The 17,134-nt window shown below is 36.3% G+C and overlaps 1 protein-coding gene across 8 annotated transcripts; it reads left to right on the top strand.

The window, feature by feature from the left end:
• Positions 1-721: 721 nt before the first annotated feature.
• Positions 722-7,597, top strand: LOC145635938 (phototropic-responsive NPH3 family protein NPY2-like). 8 transcript variants are annotated; one of them, XM_081687329.1, is made up of 6 exons: positions 777-853; positions 1,726-1,760; positions 2,413-2,569; positions 4,016-4,085; positions 4,766-5,944; positions 6,786-7,597. In XM_081687329.1, exons 3-6 carry the CDS (start codon positions 2,508-2,510, stop codon positions 7,341-7,343), a joined length of 1,869 nt encoding a protein of 622 aa, XP_081543455.1. In that variant the 5' UTR covers positions 777-853; positions 1,726-1,760; positions 2,413-2,507; the 3' UTR covers positions 7,344-7,597. The 8 variants fall into 8 exon arrangements, with proteins under 8 accessions (XP_081543451.1, XP_081543456.1, XP_081543452.1 ...); XM_081687327.1 differs by adding an exon at positions 979-1,045 and having other exon boundaries at positions 784-853; positions 1,726-2,569; XM_081687332.1 differs by lacking the exon at positions 2,413-2,569 and adding an exon at positions 979-1,045 and having other exon boundaries at positions 786-853.
• Positions 7,598-17,134: the final 9,537 nt, after the last annotated feature.

The following is a 17,134-nucleotide window of genomic DNA, read 5'->3' as shown; positions in this document are numbered from 1 at the left end:
ATTTAAGGAGGCAATATATTTTTTGTGCTACCTCTGTTTCATATTATTTGTAACGATTTGACATAAAGTAGAGAAGAATAATGTATAATCATTGTAGTCTAATAATATAAAACAGAGGTAGTATATAGGATGCAGGATGATAATCTTGTATTTTCCCATCAATTGACCCTCATATTGTATATTTTCGGTCCGAAGTCCGGTCCTGTTTGACAGTTTTGAACTAGGGCCGAGCAAAACTACCCGAAAAACCGAAAACCCGAAAAATCGATCCATAACCGTTCCGAAAATTAGGGTACCCGATCCGATAATTTGTTATCGGGTATGGTTATGGGTATCATTTCAAAATTAACGGTTACCTGATCCGATCCGATAAGCATTTTTTTTTTTTTTTGCTTTTTTTCCCTACTTAAATCTATTAATATAAATCTAAACTAATACTTTACTTCATAATATCAATGATTAGTAATATAATTAATAATTTGGTCAAGATAATATGGTATTGTTTTTAATTAGTTGTAAATTATATCATAATAACTACATAATTAAAGTTTAATTATCATTATTGGATATCTTATTGGGTATCCGATAACCGATCTGAAAATCCAGGTACCCGAAATCCGGGTACCCGAACTTATCGATTCCGGTTATGGGTATCACTTTTAGTGATTTTGGTTATCAAGTACCCGAACCGTTAGTACTAACGGTATGAGTACCCGTCACATGCTCACCCCTATTTTGAACACCCTTACGCCTTAGTAATGAACAATACTCCGTATTTATGATCCCTCGTGCTCCTATACAACTTCCTAGTTCACTGATCTGTGACCACCCTGCCAATATAGCATTTGTAGTGGTGAGTAAAGCATTTAACTTGATCATTGATGCACATGCTCCTTATAATTTGAGGTTTACTTTGATTTTACTATTTTATTTGATTTGAGAAATTTAATTAAAATGTTTGCTTCACTATTACTCTAGCTTCTGTGTTTCAGGGTTCTTTGTGTTTCCTAATAAATTTCCGCAATTTCTGCAACATATAGCATACGTACGTTTGTTCTTTGAATTTACAATTCGCCATATTTTGTTCGTAGCTTCAAATTAATTTACATCAATGCATCTTTTTATTTATTTATTTTATTTAAATGTAGTTCTTTTGTCAAATTCTTCAATTTCCAATTGCTAAATTTTTTAAATGTTTGACAATAGTATTCAATTTTCTTGGGTTTTGTTGGGGTTTACATGGAGAGTTGCTTTTGGGTTTTGTTCTATTTTATTTTATTTGGTCAAAAGTTTTTAATTTAAGTTATAATCTACAAAAATTGTAGCTTTATTAGAAGATATTTTTATTTGACCCCATTTGATACATATTTGTTAGATCATGAATTATAATGAATTAATTTATTTTTATATAATGGTCACACATTTTATCCAAATTATTTGATTTTAATTCAACCCATATGATTTGATGGAAATTTGGTTAATTAAAGCAGATTTGTTTGTGATTCATCTGAGTAGATTCTCATGGGATTCTTCAGATTTCCCTTAATTGAAGTTCTTTATTGGAAGTTAATGTTGATTGTAAAAATCCCATATAAAATAAGTTATTGCATTGCTGTAATCTTCTTAGTCAGATTGTATTATTTTAAAGTACAATAGATGCTTTGTGTCTATTACTTGTATTATTTTGGTGTTATCCTGAACTGATACCCAGATGCTGTTTTTCAGTTGCAGATTTTCGCGGCTTCGTTGGTGTAGTAACGGTAAACTTAGTTATTGTTTAATAATACGTGGCGAAATTATTGGTTTTGATTAAATTGCATTTGATTAATGGAGTTGGAACTTGAAGTATTTTGATTTTTGATGAGTATGTTGAATGTCTTGGTTGTGTGGATCTTTAAAATGGTTTAAAATAAGGAGAACAAAGAGCGAAAAGTGAGACATTAAAGGAAAGAATTATTAAGAAATTGAGCAGAGAAGGTGGTGTGAGTTAGGGAGTCAGATGCTTGTGGGTGTCACTGACTGTAAGAATTATTTTAGTGTTATGAATCTGTTGTTTATGTCTCCTTACTTAACTTTGTTTGCCCGGGGTTCATGGGGTTTGCCGCCACCCAGGGAAACAGGCACTTCTTAGGTTCTCTTGTCATACAAGAGAGTCCTTTATTAAAAGTTACTCGATCTCATTTCGTTCTCTCTCTTTCCCATTCACCATTCTGGCTTCGTTTCCGCCAAGATTCGTTCTTGCTGACTGCATATGTCCTCTCCCTTGAGATCTTTCCAAATTATCTTGAAACTAAACCTTTCTGTTAAATCTAGTTATTTGGTCCCACTCCCTGGGGAGATTAAATGTTCCATTTTCAGGAAATTTTTCGTGATTCGTGTATATGTTGCATGATTGCATACACATTTGTATAGTCTGGGAATTGATGTCCTCGGATCGATTAGTTTTCTATAGAAGATACAGCACCTTTGTGTAAAAGTAACGATAGTCCAGATCTTTACCGACCAAGATGAAGTTTATGAAACTTGGATCAAAGCCAGATACATTTCTAAGTGAAGATAAGCATGTCAGGTTAGATCTTACAGCCTAGTAGTGATAGTGGTCATGATAGTAGTATTGGTGCTGTTTTCAGTTTTTATTTTTTGCTGTTTTTGGGGTAATTTATGTTCGATTTCGTTAATCAGTGTTTGTGCAATTTGTCTGACTTGCCAAGTTAAGATTAATTCTTATGCTGGGGACTTCCTGCCGTTTTGGACAATTTGATCATTTTAGGTGGTTGTATATTCACTTGAAAATATCCCTAGTCAAAAGTTGGGTATTTTAATTTCATCATATTGACTGTGATTTGTGTGCTGCCTTTCCACTGTTCCAGACAGATTAAGCTATTTAAGTCTGTTAATTCATCTTCTGCTAGGAGAGAGAGAGATTTTGTTTTTTGGCGATTTTAGGATCATTTCTGGTTCACCTATTTGGAGTAAACAGAGCCCTTAAGGTTCTGTAGTAAGTTCTTCCCTTAAATCTGAATGGATCTTTAAAGAAAGAGATTAGGAGCATATGGCATCTTCAGAGAGAAATTTCAACAAATTTATTAGAAACTTTCTCAAGTTTGGATCCAAAATAAGAAAAGAATTTGTTTTGGATGGAGAGAAGCAAGAAAAAATTGCTTGAATCAATCATCATTTTTATTTATAATAAACAATATATGATTGCATAGGCGAGTAATAGTTATCCTGCATTCTAGCATATGAATTTGTTGGCTACTTGCGATTAAATGTTTATATATTATATGTGTTTCAATCTTTCTTTACTTTCAGCATATAAACTTGATAATGAGATAACCTATAATAATCACTTCAACATAGGTTACTGTCATTATTTGAAGATCCCTAAGTTTTATTGGCCTTCACACCTAAATTGCTTATTTTTTCTGCTCATAAGAAGTTGATTATTCTATAAATTAAATCATCCTTCAAAATATCATTAAGGTCACATCAGCCCAAGCATTAAATTTACTGGTTTCTGATCCAATATTTGTTATCACTTCTTTTTAAATTTATTGGACTAATATCATTCGGAAAAAGGTGAACTATGGGCATGTCTTTCTTTGTCAGGCACCCACTCCGATCTCTCAAGTTATTGTTATGGACCAGTCAACTAGTTGAATAATTTCTGAATAACAGAAAATTTGGTGTGTCTGCTGTGAAGTTTAATATTGCCTACTTGCATATACAAATTCGAATCATTACCATGCATGTGGAAAGGCTTTGGTTTATTGTTCTAATTCAGATTTATGGAGTGGATGCTATGTTATGTTAATTGATTTGTCTAGTGAAATAGAATAATTGTGTTCATGGTTTCTTTTGGGTTTATTAGCAGCAGTCTAATTTGGTTAAATGGGCAAATTTAATGTAGCAGTGTTAACCCATTTGATTTTAGCTATAATTTTTCTCTGCTTGATTTTTTTATTTTATGGAGTTGACTTGGTTATTTATATCAATACATGTTTGGCATGTGTAGGTATGTGGCAACAGAGCTGTCTACTGACATTGTTGTCAATGTTGGAGATGTGATGTTTTATCTGCACAAGGTACGACTATCAAGATAAAATGGTGCTTTTCTCTGAGAATTTCAGCTCTTAGTTGTTTGTCATCAGATGAAGGCGATCATGTTATTGTTCTGTTATTTTTTTTTTTTTAATCTTTGCATTTGCGATAGTTTTTGTTCTTGCATTTCCCATTGCTAGATGGCCTCGACAATTATATTATTTAATGGACTAACCTGAACCTCCTATACCTAGGATGTTTGGGCTTCACCTTACTCGTTGAAATATAGCATGGGCATGACAGGATTGTTTTCTTAGTCTTATGTTTGAGTAAAAAAAAAATTGTGCTAAAAAGCATCAAAGGATTAGAGCCAATCCTGCATAATTCGTGGAATGCGCAAATCAAGTACATAACACTTCAGCTATACCAAGGTGGTTGTCTTCCTTGCCTCAGGGTTTCGAAAACTCAAAAGATTACTCTGGTTCGGTAAACATATTCAATCACCAAACCAGTGAAAAGTTGTAAGATACCATTTAAATGGATGCTAAAAGAACTTATAAATTGCTCAGTTTATCAATTCTCCAAATAGAAAATTAAATGAAATAATTAAGAAAAGAACGAAGAATTTCTTCCATTGAATTTATGTCATCAATTCACTAGACAAGGACATATAACATAAAGTTTTCCCACAAATACTCATAGCTTTCTTGTATTTTTTTTACAGTTTCCTCTCCTCTCCAAGAGTTCTCAGTTGCAAAAGTTGGTTTCAACAGCAAATGAACAGAGTAATGATGAAGTAACTATCACAGACATTCCAGGAGGGCCTGCTGCGTTTGAAATTTGTGCCAAGTTCTGTTATGGAATGGTGGTTACCTTAAATGCTCACAATGTTGTTGCTGCTCGTTGTGCGGCTGAGTACTTGGGTATGCATGAAACTATGGAGAAAGGCAACCTTGCATACAAAATTGATGCCTTCCTGAACTCTATCATCTTTCGCAGCTGGAAGGATTCTATCATAGTTCTGCAGACAACTATGTATTTGCTCCCATGGTCTGAGGATCTGAAGTTGATTAGTCACTGTGTTGAGGCTATTGCTTCCAGAGCAGTTATTGACACTTCCAAGGTGGATTGGTCCTACACATACAACCGGAAAAAGCTTCCAGAGGAAAATGGAAGTGAATCAAATTGGAATGGTGCAATGAACTATAAAGTGGTGCCAAATGATTGGTGGGTTGAGGACTTGTGCGAGCTTGAGGTTGAGTTATATAAAAGAGTTCTAGTTAGTATCAATAGCAAAGGCATTGTTTGTGGTGAAGTGATTGGAGAAGCTCTAAAAGCTTATGTGTATCGACAATTGCCTGGTCTCGTCAAGGGTGTGACTAGGTCTAGTGATTTGACAAATTATCGATCCACTGTTGATACAATCATTTTTCTCCTACCTGATGAGAAAGGTTGTGTGTCGTGTAGCTTTTTGCTGAAATTGCTAAAAGCAGTCATACTAGTAGACTCTAGTGAAGTGTTGAAGAAAGAGTTAATAAAGAAAATCGGACACCAACTAGAGCAGGCCTCTGTCAGTGATCTTTTAATCAGAGCACCAGAAGGTGATTCTTTGATGTATGATGTTGACATTGTACTGAACATAGTACATGAGTTTTTCATCCGAGATCAATATTCTGAAATTGAAGCACTAGAGGCAGATGAGGCTCAGAAATTTAAAAAACCTGGAATTTTGTCTGAAGCATCAAAACTAATGGTCGCCAAGTTGATTGATGGATACCTTACTGAAATAGCAAGGGATCGGAATCTGCCCGTGTCAAAGTTTGTTGAACTCACAGAGATGGTATCTACAATTTCCAGGCCTGGACACGATGGGCTATATCGTGCAATTGACATGTATCTCAAGGTAATTAATCTATATTTATTATGCATCATTGTCAAAAATTCTTGGTTAATGCATTTCTTGTCTTTGCCTGAGTACTCAAAGTGTATTGGTGTGTGAAATTTTATGCAATAGTTCATTGCATTGATGCTATTGTGGCATAAAATAATTAATAAAAACTACAATTGCTCTGTAATTTAATAATAATAATAATAAAAAAAAGAGACTACAATTATTTGGTGTAAAGATTAAGAAAATGGGTAATGGAAAAGTAAGAGTGAGTTATATAAATAGAAATTAAGTCCAAGTTTGATTGAAATGTTAGTGTGTAAATAATTTGAGACAACAGATAACGACAAATCTGTAAAAAAAAAAAAAAAAGAAAAAAGAAAAAAGATGAAGGCATGAAGGGAGTGGATTTTGGCACATTGCTATTGCAAGTTTGTAACTGCTGTACTAGGATTCAATATCATCTCAAATTACAGTTCTTGATTTAAATTTTTTATTTTGAGGAGGTTCTTGATTTAAATTTGTAACAACATAACTTGCATATTTTTTCTACATTTCAAATCCTTAATCCTGCTTGTCATAGGCTTTATTTTTACTCCAGGTTTTTTTTTTTTATAGTAGTTCTGTTGAGATTATACGTCCATTCTTCCTATATTGGTCAAAGTAGAAACTTATGTTGGGATAATTCTTATTTTATTGATGATAATGATTTCTTCAACTGGATAAAAGAATTCAGAAGAAAACTTTATATTATAATAGATTTTAGGGGTGAGTTGTAAGGAAAGAAATTTGAGACCCATTTTTTTTATCTTCTCTGCTGTAACTTAGAAGTATCTTATTCTGTCTGTAAATGCAGGAACACCCAGAGATCAATAAGAGTGAGAGGAAGAAGATATGTAGATACATGGACTGCAAGAAGTTATCAGTCGATGCATGCATGCATGCAGTGCAAAATGAAAGGCTCCCAATGAGGGTGATTGTGCAGGTGCTTTTCTTTGAGCAGGTTCGTGCTGCAGCTACATCTGGGACCAGCACACCTGACCTGCCAAAGAGCATCAGAGACTTGAACAGTGGGTCCATGAGGAGCTCAAGGTCAACACCTAACGCAGATGAAGATTGGGACGCAGTGGCTACAGCTGAGGAATTGAAGGCCCTAAAGGGTGAATTAGCTGCTTTGAAGTTGGAGAGGAAGAGAAGTGAGAAATTCATAGAAGGTAGACCTAGTGTTGACAAGACTGCCCTTCATAAAGTAAAGGGATTGCTCATGTCGAAGAAGATATTTTCAAAGCTTTTGTCGAACAAACATGCTAATGCTGATACAAGCGGCTCAGATTCATCAGAAACTCCCAGTACTGCAAATCCCGAATATGCAAAATCTACATCTTCTGCTAACCGAAGGATTTCAGTTTCTTAGTACATTATTGAATTATAGTCGTCTCGTTGTAAGTCTCCTGAGTTCTGATCCCCCCCCCCCCCCCCCCCCTCTTCTTTTGTTGTAACCCTTTCGATTTTCTTTTGAACACATTAGATGCCTAGGATTAGTGATTTTCTGCGCTTTCGAGTAAAAAGGTAATCTGTACTGCTGTAGTATGGGGAGTATTGGAGATACAGTAATGATATATTAATAATTATAAATGGACAAAATGTCTATAATTTAACTTAAAAAAATTACTGATTAACATTGATGATTGATCAATCAATAAATTTGTTATCTTCAATCCGTTTTACAATCCTGAATTTGAGAGCAGTATTCTTATGATAATTTCAAGTGATGTTTAACAATTTAGCATAGTCGTAGCTATATGTTTAGTTTATGTAGAGTTAATCTAGAGGAGGATTAATATATCACAATAACCTAATTCTATATTGTATTCATAGTAATGGATGAAATATTTGAATATTAGAAGATTGATAATATATTTATGTTGAAGTAATGTGTTCATTTATATATGAATGCATATTGCTTCTAAAGTTTATTAAGTTGAAACGCTTCATGTATTACACTTTGACTACCTGTTATTAGATTATTCTTTATTTATATATTCACAATTTCACCTTTTTATGATTATTATAACTTGTTGATGATTAGAGATATGTAATTGGCAAACTTGAAAGTGTTGCATGTGTTACTAAATAAACAAAAGGGATTAAGGGAATATAACCCGTTTACAGGGATAGGGAAATGTTACGAACGGTAATTTTTTTTTTTTTTTTTTTTAATTAAAGGCTAGTGATAAACTTTGAGAAAATCCAACTTGATATCGGTGATAAACTTGAATTGTTTATCTCATGGTAATTTGGTAATAAAATTGCATTGAAATGCGTGTCTAGGCAATAAAAAAAATGCTTTTTGAACTGAAAAACTAACATATGTCTTTTTGGCATGAAAAAGTGCAATAAACAGAGTTAACAAACTTTATATTGGGAGCTGTCTACACTTTCGGGTAACTTAAGGTGAGTTAAGTAAATCACAGGTGACTCAAGCTGCCATGTTGCTCATGAGAGAAAAGCTTATTCAGAATAGCTTATCCAGAAAAGCAAGCTATGAGAGTACATGAAAATTCCCCAGCAACATCAATTTGGATTCCCAATACCCCTAATTTAGTTATTCAAGCAGATTAAATGGAAAATAGATTCTTTTAGGCCTGGAAATGAAGGAGCTCACAAGCTCCATCAATGGTGAATACCAATAAGAGGGGGTAAATCAAACAAGCAATCGAAAACACCTTCCCTTTAGGGTTAACCATTTCCTTAATTTCTATATTTTTACTAGGGTTTTGGTTGGATTTGGCGGCGAAGCCACCGATAATGGTGTTGAGGTCTGGTGTCCGCCATTAATAGAGCTTGAAGAAGATGATGAAGGTGTGTAGGATAGTCAAATTAAATCGCAAATATTACCGACTTTATATGAAAGTTCCAACAGAAGAAAATCGATCCGAGTTCAAGGTTGACAAACGGCATCACCCACAAGATTTGCAATTCAATGCATTAAATACACCACTCGAATTTTCGCTAAATTGAAGAAGATATACTTGAAATTCTTGCTGAAGTGTCGCTGAATTCAAGGATATTAGGTTTGCAGAGGTAACACTAACTAACCATAGTTAGTGATAGTGATTTTAACGCTTTGTTAACCGCAGAAGTCTGTGAAAATTTGCTTGATAATTACACCCTTTACTTTCCATGCGAAAAGACTTTTTTACCCCGAGATAAACGGGCCAAGTTAATCTCCGATATCAACCTGGGCCGGCTCATAAACTTTATTAAGTACTCCAATGGTTGTAGCTAGGGAGTTGCTTGCAATATTAAATAATCCCTAGCTACTAACTTGACCATTGGAGCAAAAAAAATGCAATTGGCTTAGCCAAGCAAATTAGCTTTGCCAAGCTAATTTGTTTGGAAAAGAACTTTCTTGAGATGGTATTCGATACGATAATTAAGTTTTCATTGAACAATGGGGGTATTACAGAAGGATAAACTATGATAGTCTTGTGTAAGCGGGCGTTCAAATGCCCTATGTTAACTATCCCTACCACCCAGGCACCCACCTCAAGAAGGCCCAGTTGCCCATTGGGGACCCTATGATCCCAACAACCCCGCCCCCAACGCATACCCCTATTGGGAAGGTCCTATCGACCCTTCCAATGTGTTGGTACCCCACCATACAACCCATATCGGTCGGGTGGGTGTAATTATGCCTATGATTTGGCATGTCCATTAACCCCAAATCCATTTGATGGTGGTTGGGGTGATCAAGGGTGGCCCTATGATCATTTCTATAGACCCTTCCATACGTTCATGGATCGCCCGGGGTTTGATTTCGATAACCCTCCTACAGAACGGGATGATAGAAACCCGCAATGAGGGTTCTCCCCATTCTTCTCCACCCGAAAATCCTTACCTTTCACTTTTCCTCGAGACGTGCAAAAGACTAGTGTGAGGGATGATGTTCCTTTTGGTTGAAGTGTACATATGAGGGTAGTGTGGTAGGATATTTGCTTCTACATATGGAGAACCGTTGAGGATAGTTATTTTGTTGTAGTTAGGTGATGATTTTGGTTGTTTAGCTTTTGATGATGATTTCTATGGTGTGAACAATTTTGAATCCCCTCTTCTCTCTGGGCCTAATGAAAAAAAAAATTTCAATCCCCATAATCCAATTCCCCCTTAAAATCTTGTAGATAGCTTTTTGTTTGTCATTTTCTTTTGTTTGCTAGCCTTTTTCTTGTTTAGTTGTAGTTTTCTTTCTTTTTGGTTTAATATCCTTGCAGTTTGAAGAATGGAGACACAAGAGAAAGGCTAGAAGCGATTCAAGCTCCGAAAACCTTGGTGAGATTGCAATATTTAGCTTGTGTTATGATTCAAGCGGCATAGTGAGACCTTTCCTTACTTTATTTTATTTCCTTTTGTGTGCATAGTTAGTTAGATTAGGATGGAGTTGATTGTGCAAGGTTGTTTGAATTTGATTCTACGGAATCCGGTGATCGTTGGTATGAAGCCAAACGATCTTTGTTTGTTGATTGGGAATTATGTGCTTACTTACCTCTTACAACTTTTATACTCCTTTTCTCTTTTTTTTTTTTTTTTTTTTTTTTTTTTTTTTTTTTTGTTGAAGACAACCCATGCAAACTCTAATTGTTTCATTTTCATTATAATTATAATAAAAGTTGACTCGTGTGTTTGAATGTCTTGCTTCCTAAATGCTATAAGTTTGCACGGTTCAGGATTGCCATTGGTTGATTCTAGGATAAGTTCATGCTAAGGTAGTCGGTTTAGAACTTGTAAGGCTCATCGAACCCAAATTCACTTGTTCGTGGTAAGAAGGTGTTGCTCTCATTAGGGGATTTGAAGCCCTGGAGGTAGTTTTTGTAACCATTTGTGAGTTTCATTGTTCAAGCCTCTAACAATTTTTGTAAGAGCGGCAAAAGATCCTTACGAAGGCATGCGTAGATCTAGAACTTGGCATCTAGCTTCCCGAGATCGTGACCGAACTAATTTAGGGATAACAAAGAGCATTCTTCATTCAGTGACTATTTTGTTTTCAAGGATTAGCTTTTTTTTTTTGTCTCAAATATTTTTGGTTGCATGTGCCCCTTTTGCTTGCTATGTTGAACCTTTCCCTCCTTGATTATAGAACGTTACAAGCCCACGGTCTTTTGTTTTACTTTCACCCTTAGGATCGTGAAGCTCAAGCCGTGAAAGCTTATTGAAGTTTTGATTTGAAATGTGGAAGGTAATGGTTCTAAATGGAAAGTGAAATAGTGATGTTGCGAATGTTTGTTCAATAAAATCAAGTGAAAATCCTAGAAAAAGTTGTCCATAGTTATAAAAGATAAGGACATTGAAAAAAAAAATAAAGAGAAAATTTGAGAAAAAAAAAAAGAAAGAATAAAGAGTTGTTGTATGATGATGAAAGAGGAAAAATGAAAATTCAAAAATACTTGGCAACGTAATTCAAGTTTATGGCAATGTAGTCTGAAAATTGGTAGATGTTTGATTTTGGAAAAGAGGCTTGATCACCATTCTCTTTACAATTAGGCTAAGCACCAATTTCCAAATTTTTCTTACACCTTCACCCCAAGCCAACATTAGAACCCTCTTAATGCTCTTTTTGACTTAGGGTAGTGTAGGGAATAATTTCAAGCCTTTAAATCCCACTAGCTTGAACCCCACTGTGATCATACACTAAAGTACGGTGGCGTCCAAAAGGGAAGAAGATAGAGCAAAAGAGTCGCCAACAAGTTTTTAAGGAACTTGTAAACCATCACGAGGTGAAGGTTACACCCCTTAACGATCCAAGAGATCGTCAACTCCATAAGGTCATGAACCAAATAAGGGTTCGGGGATGATGGTACAAATCCAACCTAAAAGAGATTGAACCTGCCCTAATAATAGGCATCTACTTTATTCTGCTCGTATTCATGTGCGCTTTCTGATTAACATACAATCAATAGGTTAACCCTAAACCTGTTTAATCTATGTTGGTTGAATTTAATGCACAAATAAACTATTATTGGCGATCACTTGAATTATAATCACAATTAACCTAACAAGATTATTAATTATCTTATTAAGCGTGGTTGCAAGTACCAATTCCCTTTAAACATGCAATATAGGGTGATCAAGCAATAACAATAAATAATATGATACATATCAAGCAACATAATAATAAATAATCAACATCATTAATAAAAATAATATCAATCATAATCATAATCATGTTAAAGCATAGCAAGATCCTAGGCATGATACTAACAAGATTAATAACAAACCCTAGCATGTCACTAAACAATAAAAATCAAAGCTTTAGCCCTAACATGATACTAACAATCATAAGTATTAGGAAGAATATAGGAAGCATCGTAGCAATCATACTTGATATTAAAATTACCCTAGACATGATACTAGGAATCATAATAACAATCTAAACATGATATCTACATTATAATATCAATTAATCAATTAGAGCACTTAAAGTACTTACTTGGATGCCTCGTACCTCTTTCTTTCACGTCTAGGGCGAAGGCAACTTCGAATATGGCTAGGTGTATCAAGATCTTGCGAATGCGGAATTTTGTATTCGAGAAAACAAAGTTTTAGAAAAGAAAGAATGAATGATTTTAAGAAGAGAATTGAAGATTCTTGGTGAATGAATATTGATAATCCTTCCATGAAAATGGAGTTTTTGATACGATATTTATAGATAGAATCATCCAAAAAAGATAATTTATCAAAACAGAGTCTGAAGACCACAAAACCACTTTGGCGCCAGACCTGGCTCATTGGCGCCAAGACCAGTGGCTAGCGCCAGGCGCCAAGACCAGTGGCTAGCGCCAGGCGCCAATGCTGGCGTCTGGCGCCAATCCTGGTTCCAGGCGCCAAGGCCTGGGGTTGGACGCCAAATCGGCTTTCAACGCGTTTTCGAAAATCTGATAAACTTACCATACTGGAAGATAAAATAATATAATTTCAGTCGAAAATGCTATTTGATCTAATTAAAACTCTGAAGAGTCCTGATTGAATTAAGAATGATAAGAACCTTCTAGAATGTTCTAGAAGACTAAAAACCATTCCTAATTGCATTAGGAATGATAAATTATATTAGGCCCTCCCCTAGATCATTAGGCCGTACTTAAAACTCAAACCGGGCCCAGTTTAGTAAATTGGCCATGAATTCCTCAATATTCATCGGAATTGGGCTTATAATATATCGTTGGAAAGGTCTTTGCAAGCCCCATCCAACTATACCATTATTGGACCCATATCATGGACCAACCAAACTGGATTGGCTGTTTTCTTAAAATAAAGTTTTCAAAAAACAGAGAGAAGAGAAAAGAAATAAAACTTTCCGCAACACTAGACCTTTCCACACTTTCGTTTCATTCGATTATGATTCGACGTGAAAGGCACTCATCACCGGGTTTGGTTTTGGGGAGACACAAATGGGTGTCTATAGAAGCCCCCACTTTGACTGAGTTTGGAGAAACGCAAGTTTCGAAAACGAAAGTCAAAGTAGCGATAGGGACGGAGAATGATTCAGAACGTTATGCGATCCTAAATCAATCTTAACGCCGATACCTGCAAAACTAGCGTTAGTTAAACAGATAAAAGAGTTAAGAAACGCGTATCTTGCACCGTCGAGCACACGTCTCTGAAAGTAACCACATGTTGCCGCTTTGCTGCTGTTGTTTTGATGACCTCCTGCAAGCTAGAGAATGCCATCCCGCTTGAAAACCGCTACGTAACCGCTTCCAAATTAGAAGATTGCTTCGCCTGAAACTATCCTCCTCCACTATGATAATATTCCATGTCCAAGGGAATACTATCGAAGATTGCTTCTCTTGAAACAATCCTCAGTTGTCTGTGACAACTCTCCACAATCTAGGGAACGCCACCTTGTTGTTTCGATGTTCACTCGTCTCTAAACAAAGAGCTTCTTTTTGATATGACTCTAATTTCCGCTGTGATAGTCTTCGAAAAGATCACTGCTTCTTAATGTTTGCTATGCCAGTACGTCGGCGCTTTGTTGCTTGTGAACCAGTATGTCGGTGCTTTTGTTGTGATGACAATCCTCTTTTCTTTGGGAATAGTTGCCAACACAACTCTTGTATGATGTATGACAATCCGATTTAGGGAAAATTGTCAATGCCACGTAACAATCCATCCTTGGAAATGTTGTCACGATGAAGCGACAATCCGTACCTCGGAAAATTTGCCAAAATCCAATTTTTGGAAAAGTTGCCAATGCTTCGTAACAATCTTTCATAAGAACTTTGCTACGATCGACAATCCACATCTTGGAATATAACTCTTGAAAGCAATCCACCTTGGAAATTTGCCAACGCTATGCGACAATCCTTTTGGGAAAATATTGCCACTATTGACAATCCGCGTCTTAGAACATTTGCAAAAAAGAGTCGACCGACAATCCACTTCGGGAAAATTTGCCACTTACTGAAATGAATGACAATCCACGTTGAGGAACTTTTGTCGATATTTATGATGAATAGAAACCTACAACAATCCTTTGGGAAATTTTGCCATAGGGAACTGGGTGTATGACAATCCAATCTCGGAAAACTTGCCAGCGATCTATGAATGTATGACAATCCGAACTTGGAAAAACTTGCCAAACAAAGAAGGAACACGACAATCCACGCTTGGAAACTTTGCCAGAGATGACAATCCAATCTTGGAAAAATTGTCGTTGAAGAAGATGCACGACAATCCATTTTTGGAAATATTGTCAGTTGGGGATGACAATCCAATTTTTGGAAAACTTTGTCGTTTAATAAGAATGCGCGATAATCCATATTTGGAAATATTGTCGTTTAAGTGCTTGCTTTTGAACCGATTGTAATGAGACAGTGTTTTAGGCGCTTAAGCTAAGTGAGACGATCTTTCGTCAGATCGATCACTTATTGCAATTGTAATCAAATCGACTACTTAATCATGTCAAATTGCTTATAGGGGCTAACTGGCGTACCAAGGAACCCGAAATTGCTGCATGAGGTCGAAATCACCTTTCTGGGAGGCTTCGAGCTCTGTCGTTGCTGAGATATCTCTGGCGCCAAGAATTGGAGTAGGGTCTTCCCTGTTCTGCTGCACCTGTATTTATTTTTTACTATAGAACTTTGCCAATCTTTTTAATTATCTTAGGGTTGACCTAAGGCTTAATGTTGCTTGACTTATCGACTTGACACGACTCAAGGCATAAACTTGACTCGCTGTGATTGACTCGAGGTTGACTCGACTCAAAGTGTTTGACACATGTATTAGACTCAAATCAAAGTGATATGACACGACATGACTTGTGTGTGCATTGTAATGTGATCGTGCGACTCGAAAATGCAGAAAAGCAAAAAATTTTCCGTCAATTTTGTGGAGGGTACCGACTTTCTCCCGAAAAGGAAAGACGCGAAAAAGAATCGAAAGTTTGAAGATGCATGTTGAATGAGCTTAGTCAAATGTCATTCGATACTATCTCTCAAGGTGAAAGGATTAATCCATCCTAGGCTATCTCAATGGTTGACTCCATGATGAAAGTATTTGGGTAACTTAGGCACGGAGGCTAAGCACTTCATACTTCGTGATGCAATGACAATTATGAGTGATGAGTGATGTTGATACGGCATGCTTCAACGTTGAGATTTCATGACAAAGGGTTCCTAAGGGAAATATATTTGGTCATGTATGCATGATGTGTGTGATAGTGACACTAAAGTTAGGCTGCAAGAGCTAAGAGTGTGGAAAAATATATTATTGAAAAGAGTCAAATGGTGGTGACTCTTAGGCTAGGTAAGCTAATGATGTAGGGATCAAGCCCCCAAATCTAGCTCTAAGTGAATAGGGATGAGCATTGGAGATTCCTTGATATGATCATGGTGCAAGTGTGTGAATGTGAATATGAATGCATGTTTATTACGGCCGCACCTCGATGTGAGGTTGCCTACGTATCCGTTAGAAATCAGGCCAAACGTAGCTCTAGCCAAACCTCGCACAAGTGTGTATACCTCAAAAAGGTCTTTTCAAGGGTTGTAACGTGGTTAGGCTAAAGGTTTAAAGAAGAAGGGGATAAAGGCTCAAGACCCTAGATAAGCCCCCAAGGTGTGCAACCTTGCTTTTGAATATTTGTATTTTCATGCTTGAGGTTTTCTATTCTTTTTTAGCTCTCTGTCATCTTTTGCTTTAGCATTTTTTTTTTTTTTTGTAAGCGTGGGCAATCCCGATCATGCGGTCTAAATAAATAGAGAATCTACAAAAGTAATCTTAAGGGAAAAGAAAGGTGCCTATGCTAGACTTATTGGGGAAAGGAAAAAATGAAAAGAACTAGAAAAAAGAGGTCATGAAATCTTGTCATTGCAGCTCGCCTCTTGTCTTGTGTTGTTCACTTCATCATCACCCAGTCTTCTCGCTAACTAGAGGCAATGAGACCTTGTTTGCTTCTATGAGGTCTTGAATGAGATTTTGAAACCTGTAGCATTCATCGGTGGTATGACCGTTTCCTCGATGGTACTTGCAATAGGAATTTGGATTCCATCTCGAAGATCGATTTTCTGGTGTTGGATCCTCGGTAGGGCCAATAGGTTTGATTAATCCTCGATCATAGAGACGATCGAAAGCAGCATCGTAGGTCATTCCAATGGGTGTGAACTCTCGCCTGGGTTTCCTTTTAGATCCTTGATTATCTATGGCTAAGACACCATTATGGTCAAAGGTACTAACATTATTACTAGAGTGGGCGTTTTCGGAAGAAGAAGGATTGTCGCTCTTCTTTCCTTTCCAGCCACCGTGGTTGCTATTATCGGTAGCTTTTTGCTTTGCGAGGTCATCTTCGATCTCGATACCTATGTCATAGACGGCCTTGAAAGTATTCAAGTTGTGTTGATATTTTAAGTGCTTTGAATACTTTTCTTGGAGATTTTTGATAAACATCCTCACGGATTCTTTTACAGTGGGGACCTCAATCATCTTGGCGGAAGTTTCCCTCCATTTATTAAAGAAAGAAGTAAAGCCTTCATTCTCTTTTTGTCTTAGCATCTCAAGTTGTCTATGATCGGTTTCAACTTGGATATTGCACTTGTACCTATAAACGAAAGTGTTTACTATTGATTCCCAGGTAGAGGTTTTCTCCTTGTCAAGGGAGAAGAACCATTGTTGGCAAACGGTTTCAAGAGATAGTGGGAACAGAGAGGGGAAAACCTT

The sequence above is a fragment of the Chenopodium album genome, chromosome 6 (genome assembly GCF_948465745.1).
Source record: "Chenopodium album chromosome 6, dcCheAlbu1.1, whole genome shotgun sequence".
Lineage (NCBI taxonomy): Eukaryota > Viridiplantae > Streptophyta > Magnoliopsida > Caryophyllales > Amaranthaceae > Chenopodium > Chenopodium album.
This window is presented reverse-complemented; position numbering and strand designations above follow the sequence as displayed.